Source organism: Astatotilapia calliptera, chromosome 5, assembly GCF_900246225.1.
Source record: "Astatotilapia calliptera chromosome 5, fAstCal1.2, whole genome shotgun sequence".
Taxonomy (NCBI): Eukaryota; Metazoa; Chordata; class Actinopteri; order Cichliformes; family Cichlidae; genus Astatotilapia; species Astatotilapia calliptera.
In genome coordinates, this window is record NC_039306.1 from 35,520,754 (window position 1) to 35,539,266 (window position 18,513).

At 41.1% G+C, this 18,513-nt stretch overlaps 1 protein-coding gene across 1 annotated transcript; it reads right to left on the reverse strand.

The window, feature by feature from the left end:
* Positions 1-1,556: 1,556 nt before the first annotated feature.
* On the reverse strand, positions 1,557-13,426 carry klf15 (Kruppel like factor 15). The gene is made up of 3 exons (XM_026169089.1): positions 13,213-13,426; positions 9,781-11,242; positions 1,557-3,493 (listed from the first exon to the last, which is right to left on the reverse strand). Exons 2-3 carry the CDS (start codon positions 11,025-11,027, stop codon positions 3,325-3,327), a joined length of 1,416 nt encoding a protein of 471 aa, XP_026024874.1. The 5' UTR covers positions 11,028-11,242; positions 13,213-13,426; the 3' UTR covers positions 1,557-3,324.
* Positions 13,427-18,513: the final 5,087 nt, after the last annotated feature.

The window sequence follows — 18,513 nt, forward strand, 5'->3', positions numbered from 1 at the left end:
CTGGACTAGATCAGTGATGTCAGCAATGAGGTTGGCAAAGTGGAAGTGGTTGGTTTCCTAGCAAAATATGAAGAAATGGGGAGTGGCTCAATACTGTTGCACAGTAATGCAGGGATCGGAGGGATACAGAGAGAACGTCTCCTTCTTGGCTTTATCTCAACATCGTCATGTGTAACATAGTGACCTCACCAGAAGAAGGTTCACTCTGAAACACATCAAGAAAAATGTTTCCCCACTCATGTTCTCATCTGCAGTCTACCTGTTGTTGTGTTTCTGTGAAGGTTTGGCAGCTGCACCAGGTATTCATCAGGATATCCTCTTCACAGAGTCGAGAACACATCTGTTGGCCATCACACTTACAACTGTGCGGTTGCTTAGCAAGTGCGTCATTGTAAGACTTCCTCGTAGCTACCAGTAAGACAAGTTTCAAACAAAGCTTGCACAAACACTCATTGTTCACATTTAATCTTTTTAACAAATACATTTTGTGTTCCTCTGAGATAAATGACACATATCATTCAGTTGCCTCATTTACTGCTTATGACTTTCATCATAAAGTGGAAAGATACAAAATACTCATTTGTCATGTTGAGTAACCAGGCAGTTTTTCCAGACTGTAAAACCAGAACTCAGCCCTGCTTGTATGCATCCTTTTTTATCCTTGTCATGGGTTCATATGCACAATGCCAATAAATTACACCTAGTGGTTCTTCAGCTAGCTCTACTAAGGACTGCAGACTGTGGTGTCTATGGTCTAGTTCATGGTTATTTTCTGGCTAGCAGAGGACACTGTTAGAGTAAGACATCAGATGTCTCTGTTAATTCATCAGTATTCAGTGGAAGGTCTGTGCATGCTGCTTTGTCTTTTATACTATTTATTGTAGAAAGACTACTCCAGGTACTAAACATTGGGAGCACCAATGGTTGTCTAAATTTAGGATGACTTGATTGCAGTGCCTTCTATATTTCAAGATCAGGTCACTGTCCCACGAGACTTTCTGTCTGGCACAGTTGTTGCCACCCAGAGTGTCGTTTTTCAGCATGCTTAGAACAATGGCAGTATTGAAATGACAAGGAAGCGCAGGAAGACAAATGCCAAATGGTGTTATTTAGAGTGCTTTATCCTGTCCATAGTCTACAGGCTGCTTTGCAACCCACCTCCAGCTAACTCTGCTTTTTGCTACATCCCTTTATCACTAATGCCTGCTCTGCTCTGTGCTGGGGTCTTGTGCGATTCTTCTCACCTCTGGCTTTTCATTCATGGCCCAAGAACAGTGTTACTGCCAAATAACAGAGCAGGCTGTTCCTGCTATCCCTGCTAATTAAAATACACTAAACTTGGGTTAAGCCAAAATAAATATACCAACACTGCCAGGTGTATGTCACCACTGGTTCAGTACGGTTAGAAGGAACAGCTAAACGAGTCACCAGAAATATACAAAGAATATAGAAAAAGCATTAAAATATATTTGTATCTTTTTATTGACTTGCAGGAACAAGATGAAATTTACCTCTGCCTTACACTTCCCATAATGCTTTGGGGGTATACTTATAAAGTAAGGCGTTGAAGTCACAGATTTAGATGTACGACAGGAAACTTGGAAAAGAATCCGTCCTGAATTTTCATCTCAGTTTCAGTTTCACAATTAGTATATTTACCTGGATGTGTGTGTTTGCAGAAATAGCACCGTTCTCTCCTGAAGTAATAAACACAGCAATACACAGCAAAAAAAACAACAATACATGACTGATTCTTTTCACTTTTATTTGTAAATGCATCTTGGATAGAACAAAGGAAAAATATATAATATATCCATATGTACTGAAATGTTATGTACACATTTAGGGTTGAAAACTATAAATCATCAGAATAGTCTCTGTGTGTTTCCTGGATGCAGCGATGTGCGCGCCTGTATATTTACATACATTCATAGGATGCGATAAAACGCCTGTGCTGACACAAGCATTAAAAATTCAAAATTGAATAAAAGGAATGATGTACAATGTTGTGTACCCCTGCATGTTGTCACTATACAGACATGAATTATACATGGACGGCATAGTCGCACCCCTACGGGCTGTTGTACACACAGCAAATAATGTTCGAGAGAAATAAAAACATTCAAAAATTTGGGGACGTTGCCACCACATTCTCCAGCTCATGGCAGGTCAGCACCATGGTGTGTGGGAATTCATTCATCCCCTCAAGGTAAGATACTCGCTGGCTGAGGTGGAAGGCCGTCAGGGCGTTTCGAGTAACAGATAAAGCAGAGTCGAGGCAGAAATTGTGTCATCGGCAAAGTAATAGATCAGGTAAAACTAGCAGATGTAGGCAACAATTTTAGTTCAGGGCCCTGTTGTGAACAGTCAAACAGCACATTGCAATGAGAAGCTTGATTTCCAGAACAATGTCACGCTCCAACAATGATTTTGTTTTTGTTACAGTAAGGCTTAAACTATGATACAAACAGAAGACCAGGAAGCAGGTAGACATGACTTGGCTTAAAATTCAACAAATAACATTTAACACTGATCAGAAGGCCAGTTTTAACAATCACTGTGCACTTAACCTTTGAGTTTGTCACTTTTTAGCTCTCCTCTTTACATCAGTTTACAAAGTTCCTGTAAAAAGTAAGAGGAGTCCTGATAGCTTATCATGTTTTATTCCTTTTGTTATGCAATCAGTAGTTCATGTCCACGTCAGTAAAACAGTTCCCTCATTGTGTTTCAGACACAAGCTGAATAGAAAGTTATCCACAGTTATTAGTCAATTAACAGTGGTGCAAGGCAGCAAAAACAACAGGACAAAACCTTGAGAGAAAGCGCTCTGGACCCAAGGAAAAGTAACTACGACTCGGGTAGTAGCTGATGAGGATCCAAGTGAGTTTCACTTCTGAAACATTGCATAAATTTAACATGTCTGAGACATTAGCAGCTTTCAGGAAAATAAATGGCAGCTCCTGTATCCAGTTAGAATGGAAATGCAAGGCTATTACCAAACGTATCACATAATCCAGACTGAACCGAAATAAGCTTATCTTATTTTCTTCTCAGGCAGGTGATAAGAACAGTGCACAACCGACCAAAGCACCGACATCAACCTTCAGCTGATTACAGACAGGATGGTAAGCGTGTTGGTTTCTTACAATAACAATCCCAGACCACTCTAACGCCAACTGAGGTTTGCTTCAACTCACATGTTCCAGATGACTTGCTGATGACACGACAAAAAAAAGGGGGGGAAAGAATTTTAAAAAGTACTGATATAGTACGAGGGTGTTCCAAGGATTCCCAGTGATCCCAGTAATCTCAGCAGGTGGAGCATCAGTTTGCTGAGCGGACTGTCCGACTGCTTCGAGGAAAACGGTGGACTTTGATGTGTTTTGACAGATGGTCACTGCGGGCGAATTTCTTCTCACATACAGGACACTGGTAGGGCTTAACCCCCGAATGGGACCGCCGGTGACGCGACAGCTCATCTGAACGTGAGAACCTGAAAGAAGAACAGAAATGTTTCAGAATTCAACAAAGGCAAACCGAGAGAGGTGGCGGTGCGTGCACAGGTCACAAATCTGGTGACCTTAGACTTCACTTTTCTTAACTGTCTGGAAATGTCTTGAACAATTTTGCACTAGTTTGCTTTACAGGTGTGGCTGTTTCCTACAAAATTAGATTGTGTGCAGTGAACTTGCATGTATATACGTGCACTATCATGTGAGTGCAGGGTGTATAAAAGGAGATCAGTAAAGTAACACCATATATATTTTGTGACAATAAATAACAGAACAGAAATCAGCTTCCTTCTCAGTAAGTTCCTCATCCCATGAACAGATTTCAACACAGTCTTGGACAGCAGCTGGCAGCCTTATTCTACTCTGCAGCCTCAGAAAACTGCTCTCCACCTGCTGCGGGTTATGATTAAGACCATGAGACAGCTGAATAAGACTGAGGACCAACCTGACAAACCTGCCTCGATTGGTTTTCCAGTGAGCTCCAGTGGGAGCTGACTCTTAACCCTCTCAAGGCAGGCGTTGCCGATTTGCAACAGTTAAAAACTAACAACTTGATTACCGCACATACTTTTTTATGAGGTTTTTTTACTCAGAAGTACCACTGCAGGACTTGGTTGTGCATTAGCAACAAAAAGCTTTATTTGAGCCTGAGAGGGTTGAAACACAATGAGTGAAGGGATTGTTCAGCTCTAAATGAATGGGCCCGTTGTCTTTGACAGTTAAAAAAAAAACAATAAATCACAAAATATGTTTGTTGTCAAAAGACCAGGACAGTCTGTCCAGGTCTGTGTATGGGTTTGTTTCAGCTGCGTGTGGTTTCAGGGAAATCCTGCCTCGCTTTTGTCAACCTAGTTGCATAATTCACCCAGACCTGTTGTTCTCTTTTTGATGGAACTCGGTATGCTTGGCAGCTCTGAACAAAAAGAAACACTTGCAAGGCACACAACATAAATATATCTGAATGAGCATGGATATTTCAAGGCACGAAATTTAAAAACGATATATAACGCCCTTGTCTCTTACCTTGTACTTCTGGAAACTACCTAAGTTAGAAACTTGTTTTTGCCAATCCCAAGATTTTTACTGCAACTGCATCATTATCTGGTCACAAGCAAGAATGCTTCAAATGCTGATGCTTCAACTCATTTCCTTCTTACTCATTTGGACAAACAGAAACTTGGCTGGAGTCACGAGGATGACAGCTCCAGGGTTTCTTCCCAGCACCCTAGTTCTCTGAAACTGACTGTCCCCAGCTGGGCTCTGCCTCCCAGATGTTACTCTGGTGACTTGACAGCATGATGAATTGGTACACTTGTGCCCTATAATTAAGGAGCAACATTTAAAAAGCTAGACTAAAATGCAATCTACCCTCTATGCTTGGCAGGCACAAGAAGCTTAGAGCTTAAAAATGATGCTGCACACATGTAAGTTAGATTGCATGCAACACCTGACAGCAGTTTAAGAAACTGGACCCTGCCAATGAAACCCTTCCAAGCCCAACCACAGCATCTAGCCAGTTAAAAACTCTTTGAAACAAGTAGATAAAGTCCACACTGTGACTTATGTAATTGACTAGTTACTGAGCAGAAGTGTCTGCCGAGTCCCCGACAGAGACCAGCAGACTCACAGCAAAACTCAAACTCTATGTGTAGGATAGACGGTGTGTAGATACTTATCTTCTCTGTAATGTTCAAAACTTTTTTGTTTTTTGCCATCGTTATATCTGGAGTTTAGTTTATGAATTAAGTGTGCTCAATCAAATATACTGTGCCACTCATATTGTACATGACCAAAGTTTTAAATGGGTATAAATAATCTTAGTGGACAAAAAGCTAGAATACACACTTTGTTTAGCTTTCTACACTTGGATCTGTAGGATCTCATTGACATATCCCTAAAAATTTACTCTCAGGAAAACAGCTATGGCACAGAAGGCCCAAGCACCTGCTGTTTGTTCGGAGCAGCCAATCAGTTGTCTTAAAAGGAATGACAGGTGCAGTCATGCAAAGTTATTCTAGCAGTGACAAAGAATAAAAACATAAAGATGAATATAACCAATCCGAACCTCTAAACCACGACTAACCACGTGCCTGACACAGAAATAAAAATGGTTTTCAAAGTTGAACACACTGACTACTGTACCAGCTCAAAATCAGATATTCCAACAAGACAAAGTTAAGGTTAGGGTTATAAATATCAGCATTGCCTCATAATTTCACAATCAAGGCACGAGTAATCCCTAGTGTAGTGGCAGACAGTGTCTTCATCGCAGGGCTGGTTGTGTGGATGATATTTGATACATGTCGCCTCTGTCAGTGCACCCCAGGGCAGCTGTGGCTACAACGTAGCTTGCCATCGCCAGTGTGTGAATGTGTGTGTGAATGGGTGAATGACTGAATGTAGTGTGAAGCGCTTTGGGGTCCTTAGGGACTAGAAAAGCGCTATACAAATGCAGGCCATTTACCATTTACCATTTACATGAACAGAGCCCAAAGTCTGAATCTAATTTTATCATATAATATCCTTCAATAAACCACGTGCACCCAAATCTGATCAGCAAACAGTTTTACATGGCGTGCATAGATGAAACACTATCGCTCTGACATTCCAACATCTGGTTCGGATCTGTTGCTCTGTGAGAGAGCATCAGAGAAACAGTGACAGGATTTCTAATGTTGTGTCCATTTTTTTTTGCCTGCAATGAACTTTGGTTTTATTTCAGCTTGTAGTTACTCTTCTTTAGAGCAAACAACATCTATATTTGTCAGACTTGAACTAAACTGCAGTAGAAAGAAATAAAAGATTGGGTTAAGACATTTGTGAGAAAGGGAAACAATTAAAAGCAGCCCTCTACAGTCTGTTTCCTTCTAACCTTGAATTAGAGGGCTGCACAGTATCCAGCCAAGTGTTTATCCAACTATGTTCCTCCAGCACTGACTCAAATTGAAAAGAACACAAATAATTTTGGGAAAAATCATTCTATTGTCTAACTCAGCCAGAAAACAGACACCTGGATCCTTCTCGTAAAGAGAATTTCTGTATTATGTCTTCGTTTCTGGCCCAGTGTTAGGAATCAGTATTTTAATGCCAAACCCATGCCTGGCACACACTGTACTGAACAGCTGTGTCTGTGGCTGACCTAACCTTTTGGAGCCTTGTGTTGTTAATCAGGTTCCAGATCACTAGTGAAAACTTTCTTTTATTTTGAATCAAATCTCACAGCTAACTTTACCACAAAAACCCTACTCAGCCAATGAGATAAAGATTATGCACTGCTTGTCTGACGTCATTTGTTTTGAGGCATATTCATGAATGTAATTATTGAATGCAGGGATGAACAGAGGCATGTTAAGATGACATCACGACCTACTAATAACTCACCTTACCTCCTTAACTCCACCAGGTCTCTAGCGATCCTTTTAAGAGAGTTAGGGTTGGGTGCATTTTAGCTACACTAGTAGTAGTTTAAGAAACCAGCAGATGTTACCTTTGAAGTCTCTCGTATGCAATTTGATTTCACAGTTTTTGCGTTACAAAAACAGGGTGAACCTTGTCTGAATTCTTTACACTGTAAACGTAGTTATATCTAGAGTGACCGTGTTATACACTGTACTGCATTCATTTGTTCTTTTAACCGTTCTCCCTGTTCCTCCTAGTCCATATGAGGAACCCTGCCTGATACCCGCTCTTCCCTTTCATGCAGTGTGCAGCCTGGACGTTCCTAACCCACAGTCATGGTAACTATTCAACACTTTGTCTTTGTTCACTTCCTCACTGCTGCTCCCTTCAAGTGACTGTGTGCAAAACTCGTTTTTTCTCCCACCGTCTTGACAACAGTTAAGCTAACAATATAAGCAACATGTTTTTCCCGTTTTTCTCTTAAAATCTTAGTCTTTGCGTCTCGGCTCAATCAGCAGCTACTTTAATAATTTTCCCAACCTGCCCCCCTCACCCTTTGGGAGGCCCCCTCATTTATCCCAACACATACAGTGGGTTTCACACACACTGGTTTTCTCTTTTTTTCTCTGAAACACACACACACACAAACACACACACACACACTTTCATCCTAACTAGATCCTGCCTTTTGTGTACAGACAAGAGCCCTTTGTTAGCTGGGACACACTGCCTGGATTACTACTGCACAAATTTCTGCAGCTCATGTATCAGGACACAGCAGTCCCGCTGTAGGGTACATGCCTGGTGGCATGTTGCCAGGTTGGGAATACCACAATACAAAGCTTTTAGGAGATATTATTTATTGCCTGCTACCTGCATGCTTTGAGTTTGTGAGTGACTGCATGTTATCTCCTGAAAGACTGGTTCTTGTACGTCAAATTATGTTATGCTTCTGACCTGTCCAAATATTTTACCCAGTTTTTGTTTATCGTTGCCGGCTGTAAGTTCAGTCTAGCGTCAGTGTTCTACATGGTCAACATGCTTTTTAAATCTTTTCCTGGGAAGTCCTTACTGGAAAAGATATTTTGGATTTGTAAAAATTACATATTTGAAAACATGTCATCTAATTCAAACACATTTTAACAAATCCAAAGTGCAGATTTTCAATTCAGTCCAAAGTCAATATGACATCAACCTGATCTGACAGAAATATGTGAAATGACCACAACTTCTTTTATGTGTTGTTATTATATGGCTACACCACAGAAACTGTTCCACTGGAGTGTTACTTGGGACTACACTGTGGTGAGTACAGCACTCTTGCATTGAGGCAAAAACACTCTGAGTTTATGTGTGTATGTTCTCTTTGTCTGTGTGGCTTTTGTCCAGGAAATCGTAGTCCCACAATACAAAGACACACATATTGGGTTAACTGGTGACTCTAAATTGGCTGTAGTTGTGGCTACATGGTACATAAAGAGCTTAACCCTCTGAGATCTGAGTCATCATTAGTGGCAACTTCCACTTCCAATACTTTTCTAAAAATATTAAAAAGTCAGTTTTGCCGACGGACGGACGGACGGACGGACGGACGGACGGACGGACGGACGGACGGACGGACAGACAGACAGACAGATAGATAGATAGATAGATAGATAGATAGATAGATAGATAGATAGATAGATAGATAGATAGATGATAGATAGATAGATAGATAGATAGATAGATAGATAGATAGATAGATAGATAGATAGGCAAGAATATGTTATTCACTATCAACGTTTAAAGAAAAGCTTTTCAAGATAGTGGCAGAACTATTTTTTTTTAAGTTAAAACATGTCTGTTTTCCATCCGTTCTGGGTCCTTTTTGGAGCTACTGATTAAAAAGTACAAAAGTTCATTTTACTCATGGGACATAAAGTCAGTGTTGTACTCTTCACTAGCTTAAGGTCAGCCTGAACATCCCACCTGATGTCCTCAGGAAACAGGCCAGCTTAGCTCTGCCAACTCTGAACAGGAGTCAAACTCCATCACATTCACACAAACAGACTTCCACGTTAATAAAAGCAAAAAGACACTTTACTTTAATTAGCAAAGTAATTGCCTACTGATGAAGACATCCACCTTCTTCCTCTGCCATTAAACACAGCAGGTTCTAAATTAACTCTTGCTGTTTTATACTGAAAAAACACAAACACACACACACACACTCATGCTGCCCCAGCAACTGCACAGCTGTCAGGTCTCAACAGGAGGCATCCATGTTGTGACCATGTGACTCCAGTCCACATGCACTGTGACAGATTTAGTTTACATCCACAGAAAAAAAGACACCATGGTTATTCTTACCCAACTTGGATATCTCTGTGGTGCCACCACCTCACATCACTCCAATTAGCACTTGCTAGACTGCAAGGCAGCTACTAACAGCTCTTCAGCTTAATGGGTTAGTGAAAAGGAAAAAACCACAGGATGGCATCTTTTGCTTTACTGTTACAAACTGAATTAGATTGAATGTGAAATGTAACATAATCTACTTTTTAAGAAATGCCCCTTTTAATTTTTGTCTAAACCTAAAACACTAATATTAGATTGTGGATTTTGGGGGTTTAAGTTACTTGGACTCTGCACCACACATGATGAACAGGGATATGTCCGACTGACAAAAAATTACTGCAGCTAGGCCAGTAATGAAATCATGCAGATGCCTGCTACAGCCTGCTGTTATTGCTGTGTTAACAAACAAACCTTTACACAGGTTACACTTAATCACTCGTATATATGAGTCAATCTTTGAATCTAGTCTGCTAAGAAAACATACTAAACATACTATGTTATATGTAAGAGCATTCGGTTCCTCGGTACCCACCTCCATCCGCAGCCCTGCCAGTTGCAGGCAAAAGGCTTCTCCCCTGTGTGCCTCCTCAGGTGGGCCTTCAGGTGGCTGCTCTTGGTGTACATCTTGGTGCAGCCAGGAAAAGAGCATTTGTGCATTTTGATGAGATCCGCCACTGTGTTCTTCTGGAATTTTTGTCCGCCAACAAGGATTCCTGATGCCTGGCTAGTAGAGCTGTCCCCGAGCCCAAGAGGTTTGGCTGCAATTGGGACTGGAGCGATTCGTACAAACTTTGAGGAGACGTTAAGGCTGGGGGAGGGCAGGATGTGGGGCACAAGGGCAAAAGTTTGACCTTGGATGTTGACCAGTAGCTGTGCAATTTTGATGTCTGAGGCTGGGGCAGGCTGTGGGGGATGGGCTGCTGGAGTAAGTGGTGGCACTGTAGGCTCCTGCTTGATCTGTATAGGCTGGATTTGCAGAATGACCGGCATTCCATTACCATTTGTGTCGCTGTCTGAAGATGAAGGTTTGTTAGTGGATTCCTTCTTGGCCCCTGTGCTGGACTCCTGTGTGGGGTTAATTCTTGTGGTTTTGGTGTCACTAGACGCAACAGCCACCAGACCTGCAGTGCCGACAGTGGGAACAGTTTGGTCAGAATACTTTGCCTCTGGCTCTACTTTAGGCTCAGGGGAGGCCTCTACGCACCACTCCAGGCCAACTTCTAGACCAAAAGACTCCTGCGTTACTCCCAACTCTGGGCAATCCTCTCGGATCTCCTGTTTCATTGTCACCACGTCCATGTTCTCCTCCAGGAATTCTTCTATCTCTTCCAGCGTGGGCTGGAAACACCCTACAAGCTGTTCTTTTAGCTCACCATGGGTCCAGGTGAAGAAGTCAAAATTTTCCTCCTTTACTTGCTCACGTTTGAACGGCTCTTCTTTCCGTGAATCCCACAGCAAAGTGGATAATGGCATAGGATCCACGGATTCTGTGGTAATGCTGTTGGCACTCCCTAAGGAGGCCTGAGACAGCAGGTGGTCCAGCATACTGTCCTGACTTTCAGCACTAGAGCTGCTACCATAGCTGGAGCTCAGCACCTGGGAGTCTGGGCTGGAGCAGGAACGAGGACTGGATGAGTCGCTCAGGTCCTCCTCCGAAAATGGTGACGGCATAACCTGGTAGGAGCCCAAGTCCTTGACCATGTCAGATTGCTGGCAGGCCACTGGAGCACCGCTGTAAAGAAGAAAAGTGTCTTCACTCACAAAGGAGTTATCTACCATCCCTGGATACTGCCAAACCACTGTCTCTTTCTGGACTCAGAGTCTGTGTTTAGGGATGACTTGCAAGAGAATTATTCCTTCTGCTGGTGGAGAAGACCAAATATACCCAGGTCACAAAGGTCACACTTCTCACGGATGAGATACTAAAAACACCTGGTGTTAGCGCTGGAGAAAGACGCTCGCAATCCAAGGTCTCCGGACAGGAAACAGTATGTCTAAAAGAATAAACAGAGATGATGACAAGTCGGTTAATCTCCATGCCACAAGCAGCTGCTGCACATTTGACAAAGCCTGAAAGCATACCATTATATATAAACAAACAAAAACTGCAAACAAATATATGCATACACAGTGTGTCCATGTCTTCATTGTTAAAGAAGTCCCTAAACTGTATCAATGCTGCATAATTGTGTTACCTTCTTAAAATGATTCATTTTATTAGGTTTGAGTGCAGAAACAACAAGTGCATGAAAAACACTCGGGGTCATTTTTGACTCTGAAAGAGTTCTGATGAGTTCATAAACTCATAAGCCATTTTTTTTAGTTCTGCTAACTTCTTTGGGTTTGTTTGGTTTCTTTTGAAAAGATGAATTGATAAAAAGTAATGTTGGAGGGCTTAACTACTAAGTTAGTGTTCTCCCTGTGTTGTCTCGGTACTTGTACATTGGCTATAACCATTTTAAAACACCCATATTTTGTCAAGAATCCACATACACTAATAGAGGAGCCCAATTTTCTATGCCAGTGTGCAAGCGTTAAAGGATGTTACATATTATTAGCCCGGTTTATTTTTCTACCACACAAAATTTGTGTAAATGTAAATGATCCCTGCAGTTCATCAAAAATTGCAGCTGGATTTGAAGTAGTGTGCTATGACCTTTGATAGCAATACTGTACTTACAACATTTGTTTCAAAATCTGTTTTAAAAAAAGTGTCAATCTCAGCCAACTTTGGAGGCCCTGATCTTTTAATGTTTAAACTAGTCACAAAGGTTTGGACTTTATCTGCCTGAATCTCTGCTTCAATATCTTTCGTGTAATTCACACAATCACAGGGTTTTTATTTTTCCCAATTTAAGGCTTTTCCCATTTTAAACATGTAAATATTTGAATTTTTAAACATTGCTTAAGTTCGGGTTCTTTTATGTCTAACCATCGCTATGCTGTTTACAGGAACAAATCTCAAGTTTTAGATACACTCTCATGATATCTTAACAGAGCTATGGTTCAATGACATACCTTAACTGAGGCTGGTTTCTGTATCTGTGTCTGATCTATGTTTACAAGTCAGCTGGCTGTACTTTCTTTACATGTGTCCAGATCAGAGTGATAGTATGCAGTATGAGTTCACATTATCATAGTTTTACAATGTGCTAGTGTAGTCTTCATAAATAGGCTATTTTCCTGGAACGAGGAGCGTCGGTCATACTCTCTTCCCCTCTCCCTGCCTCCACTATTTGCCCTCCCTTTTTAGGGGCCCCTGTATGGTCTGAATGAACGAGGATGAACCCGGACCAGCGAGAGAGAGAGAGGGAGGGAGAGAGAGAGAGAACATTATCCTGAAACGCCGCAGGGGGCAGCCAGGAGCAGCGTGGGTTCCTCCTCTGAATGCGTAAATCACCTGTTCGGCGTGTTTACAGGACGATAAAGGATCAGTAAATCAGTCACAGCGCAAAAGCATTCTTTTAGATTTAAGTTGTTGCATTTATATTCACAAAATGTTGTCGCCTTACATGCAACATTTCAAGGCTATATTTTGTAATCATATGTTAAAATTGTAATTATGGCTGATGGTTTTTTCTCCTTATTTGTACTTGCTTAATAATTATATCGACATGTGTAACCATTAACTCTTCCACGCCATCGGGTTTCAGACAGCAGTGACTCTCAGGCGCAGCTGAAAATGGGACAGCAAAACTCATTCAGATTCCATTCACTTACACTCTGGTGTCAAACTGATTAAACTGTGAACCCTGAAAGTCCTCCGTATACATATGTGTGCTTTGTTTTTCCCGAGTGTCCCTCTCTGCGGCGCATTACGCATGAGTAGGCACGCGTCTCCGCTCTCAACGTAAACATGTTTTCATCCTGCCTGCTGCTGCAGCATATGGCACAGAAGGGAAACGCGTCCTGCACGCTCTGAGAGACCTGGGGGAAAAGAAAGAGAGAAAAACTCCGATCTTACCTCGATCGTGCAACCAGAATATAATCCCAGAGCAAAATACGCGAGGAGGATGTGTTTTATCCGTTGCATTCGACGAGCCACAGTTTGCCCTTGAGGTTCTCCATGCAGCAGCAGCAGCAGAGGAAGAGTTCAGACTGGACTGAGTGCTGACTGAGTTGTACTATGGAGCCGTCACATGACTGCCAGGGTACCTTACAGCCTCAGCGTAGTGAGAAACGAGAGGATGTCGCTGAAGGCTCGTCCCCGCTCTGTAGTCTCATTGGTTGGTTTTTGCAGGGATGGAGGCGGGTTGTCCGGTCTGTCACTCCGTTGATCTGCTGCGTGGAATAACATGTGGGACTGTTGTTCAGGCAGGGAGCAGAGTGGTACCTTGTCATGATGAATAACTACTGGAGGGTCGGCATTCAGGGATCCAAGATGGAGGCGTAATGCGCCTTACAACCTTTGATTGGCTGAAATGGATTTTACTTTAAAAAATAATCTTTATTTATTAAGAAGGACAGGAGATCAGTTTCATTAGGCCAGTTCTAGTGGAACTGATGTGAAAAGTTTTGAGATAACTGCAAGATAATTGCATTTTCAAATTAATTTCTAAGTTGACTTAGTATTTCTCAATAAGGTCGATCAAATGGTAAATGGCCTGTATTTGTATAGCGCTTTACACATCCAGTCATCCACCCATTCACACACAGGTGATGGCAGCTACATTGTAGCCACAGCCACCCTGGGGCGCACTGACAGAAGCGAGGCTGCCGGACACTGGCGCCACTGGGCCACCGGGCCCTCTGACCACCAGCAGGCAGCGGGTGAAGTGTCTTGCCCAAGGACACAACGACCGAGACTGTTGGAAGCCAGGGCTCGAACCGGCAACCTTCTGATTACAAGACGAACTCCCAACTCTTGAGTCTGACAAATAATGTATCGAGTGCTTTGAGTACTCCGGGAGAGTACCATTTACCACCCAACACAAAATGATCCTTAAACATAACATGTACAGTCTGTCGCTGGACTGTGGGAGGAAACAGGGTAACCAGAAGAAGGACCAGAGGGAGAACAAGAAAAATCCCAGCCAGGCTTCAGACCAGAAAGGAGGCCAACCACTGCACCATCCATGGGTTTTATTGCAATTGCTACATCAATAGTGTAAAAAAAAAAATACAATTTGTGCTACTTTAAATAAAGGATGTCAGTACTTTTTCACTACACAGCATAAGTCAAAGGACTGTCTCAGGATTTAAAAACAAAACAGAAACCTTTTCTACAACATACCCAAGTGTCTTCTAAACTTATAAAACAACTAATGTTGTTGCTTTTCTGGTAAAGTTGGACTGTAATCTCCTGCTCAATAAAACCTTGTCTTAGTTTGTAGAATAACATTTTTAACTTCTTGAGTAGTTTAAACTTATAAATTTAAACTTATTTTAATATTTATATTCAACATGTGGGTCAACTTTGCCGCAATTTTCAGTTCAAAACAGTAAACTGATCTAGAAATGGAGACACCTTTAAATAAGGTAAAATGTCCAGTGCTTCCTAGCTTGGTCTATGTTATCATTTTTGCTTCTCTCTTTTTTCAGACAGAGCTTTGTAGGAAAATACACGACCAGAACTGATGATGGCTAATGCAACAGCAAATTATGTCTTTAAAGCTCTATTGTGTAACACTTGCTCAGTCTGCGATGGACCAAAATACAATGTTAAATTGTTTTTATTGATCCTCAGCCCACCTTGTAATACCTCCTGACCAGATTCCAAGCTAATCTTATAACACCACGACTGAATTTGCCACAGTTGTTACCTACAACTCATTAAATGTTTTACATTTTTTTAAAGACTCTGCATATTGCTTATTGAAATAGAATGCCACCAAAGTAACGACAAAATAATGTTAAAATAATATTACAAATATTACAAAATCTAAAATCAGCAAGCCTTTGTTATACAGTTCACTTACTCCCTGCCTTCCCCTCAGATCCCACATTGTCTCCAGTGAAGTGTAAAGTAAAGAGCTTGACCAGGCGCCGCATGAGAACTATGTTAAATGTATTACAGTAACTGAGTGTTTTTAGGCCTACAACAAGCAGTGCAGCATGTCTGACTGATCCCACTGGACCTCTTAATTAAGCCATCAAACAGCTGGAGCCAAACCTGCAAGACTGCTCCTGCCTCTGCCTGGCCCACAGATTACAGGCTCAGTGCGGAGGGTTGGAAATGCTGCTGATTTGAGGATTAGCCACTTGCCTTTGCCCTGTTTCTTCTTCTGTGGCTCTTCCCCAGGGATGTATACGATCTCTCCTTCTCACATGTGGGGTGTTGAAATCTGGTTACTGTTTGCCTCCAAAGTAAAAGCCTGAGGAGGCTGCATTACTCAAGACAAAAGGCTTTGGGTGTAAATACTGGAGATGATTTATTCAAATAAATGCAAAGAGTAAGATTTCAAGGGAGAACAATTACTTTTTCTGTTTTAGTGCAACTATATAAAAGCATAAATGTGTAATGTTTTACATCTAATTATTTGTCTGCTATATTTGAATAATTTTTTTGATAAATGTCATTCTGAATAATGATGTTCTGAGTGCCCAGACTTTGGAGAAAAAAATTTTTTTTTAAAGAAAAGCAATGGTCAATACTGGGAAAAACACCTGCTAGTCGAACATCAGATTCTAGTTCTAGTTGTTCTGATTGAGGAACAGTAGATTATCTTGTTCTTTACGTTAGAGGTTGGTTGGGTGTTTCCCCAGTCAGTCTACAGCTGTGTGAGCTTAGAGAAGACTTCAGCCATGTCTGTTGGGGTGTCCTGTGTTGGGGAGGTAACAAGCATATCTCTGGACTCAAGGAAGCTGGACTACCCGCCCCGGATAAAACCCACAAAGGAAAAAAAAGGAAAACTCCACACATTACTGAGCTGTGATAAAGGTCATAATTACTTAATTCCTCAGTAAGATCCCACTGATCTTTGTAAATATTAATGCAATAAAGTTTATGATGTAATTTAATGTTTAATAGGGCCAAGTTCAAATGCTTATCTAAAACTGCAAACTCTGAGGGTTTTGTCACAGGCCAGAGATTTGTCTGTCTGTGGCCTTATGAGGAGTTTCCTCAATCCTCAATCCATCAGAGGCAAATCGGAAGATAAAAAAGTCTGTGTGGAAATGTTGTTAGCACCAACGAAGCAGCAAATGCAATCTGCAGCTCTGCTGTCACAAGAACTGCCCAAATATGACAATTAGTCACTGTCAGCCAACTCTCACTTCCCTCTGGTTGTATTCCAGTCATCCATCTGGGGCTGCTTCTGAGAAACTATTTTCTTTCTACTTTCTAGATCTTAAGTTTGGACGAGTATAAAGTAGCATTTTTTGTGTTACACAAGTAAATCCTATTTACATTTAGGAATGCTCTCTCTTCTCAGATTTAAAAAATAAATGAAAATAAACCCTTTTACAACTTTTCTCATCTCACAGAAACAAGTGACTTTCTAAACATTAAATCTTCTAATGGAAATTTATTAACATTTATTAATTTTTTAAATTAATTTTTAATTTGATTGCACTTTAAGGTAACAGAATATGTGATTTAGCACAATATAAATAAAAATATAAATAAGTCTGAGAGTCTTTCAAAAACCTGCTTCCATTTCATTTTGTGTGCTTTTGCACTGCTTTTCTATTTGCTGGTGTTGTCTTAAGTTGAAGTGCTAACCTTGAACCTTTCAGCGCGTCACGCTTGACACTCATCTAAGAATCATTCGAGCATAAATAGGTCAGACAGTAGGCAAACACACACTCAGTGTTGTCTTTAGGCTCTTTATTACAGGCAGCCTCTTGCAAAAAAACATCACTTGTTCCTGTTTCTTTAGTTGAATCAACAAACAATGCAACACAAGTAACGCTATGATTTGTTCACCTGAGTGCTGGAACAAAGCTGTTTGCAAACCTTGTTGTTCTACACTTTGGGACCATCCAGAAGTGAGAGACTGGACCTCACTATCCAAAGAGTGCAACTGAAGCAGCCAACCGCTGTGACTGTCTGGTGTACAGGTATGCTAGGTTCAGCTGTGGTTCACCAACCCGCCTGTTAGACTACTCAACAATTTGATTGACTGATGAAAAAAAGATCAAACATATTCTGTAAAAGCACATAAAAAAAACACCACGCTTGTATCAGTGTGAAAACGAGACTCCCAAACATGAGTCGCCCTCTCTTTGAACACAGGAAAACAGTTCGCTTTAAAATTCTGCTTTGAATAAATAACTTTTCCAAAATATTTATAACATTGAATGCATTCGACTATCTGAGCCTTGATGGGTGTGACCTGTTGTATATGGTAATCTAGAGTCAGTGATTATATCTTTTGTCTTGGATATGTTCAACTGAAGTTAGAACTCATCACACAATGTAACAAATTCCTTGAGACCCGGGCCATGGCTAGCAGCATGACAATAACAGACTCGTCTACATCCTTTAAAATGTAACAAAACTGGATTTTTCTTAAATAAGAATAGGAACATTAAACTAGTCTTACTTTATCCCCCATGTCAGGTCCCCTAATCACATTCATTGCTAACTATGGTTTGTAAGTAATATGGCACCATTGTTACCTATGAGTTACTGTGCTTAGTTTCCTACCATGGCAACCAAATGTGCCTACCAAGATGGGCTGTACACATTTCTGTATGATAGCGCCTTTGACTGTAAGCCCCCTGAACTTGTGCCTAGACTTTTCTCCACTCCCTATTCCTGTTACCCGTGGACTCCTGGTTATTCCACTTTAGGCTTGCTGCTTTTGATCAAAACTTCAGTCTCACCAACCTGTTGTTTGTCTGTGTCTTGCTGTCATATCTGTGATATTTTTACCTGCTGCCATATAAACACAGTTTAAGTAAAAAGCGTGATATCTATGCTGAACACATTTCTGCCAGTGCATACTGACACTGTATCTTCACATTGTAGACATATGCAATATTTTCGATTTGTTTCTTTTCATAGCTCTGTAAAGAGACCAGGTTAGTCGTGAAGTCTAATTTCTGCATTTAAATTCTTCACTATTTATTAGCTTCAAGTCCAAAGTGATCAGCTCCAACATCAACACCAACAAGTACAAATTCAAAGTAGTAGGCTTTATTAAAATTCACCCAGGAACTGCCAAATATAGATTTGCAATGGTAGAAACGGATGGTAAAATAAGTCTTGAACACACCACCAGTTTTTAAGTAAATATATTTCTAAAGGTGCTACTGACAAGAAATTCTCACCAGATGTCAGTAACAACCCATCCAATCCACACGTGCAAAGAAATCAAAC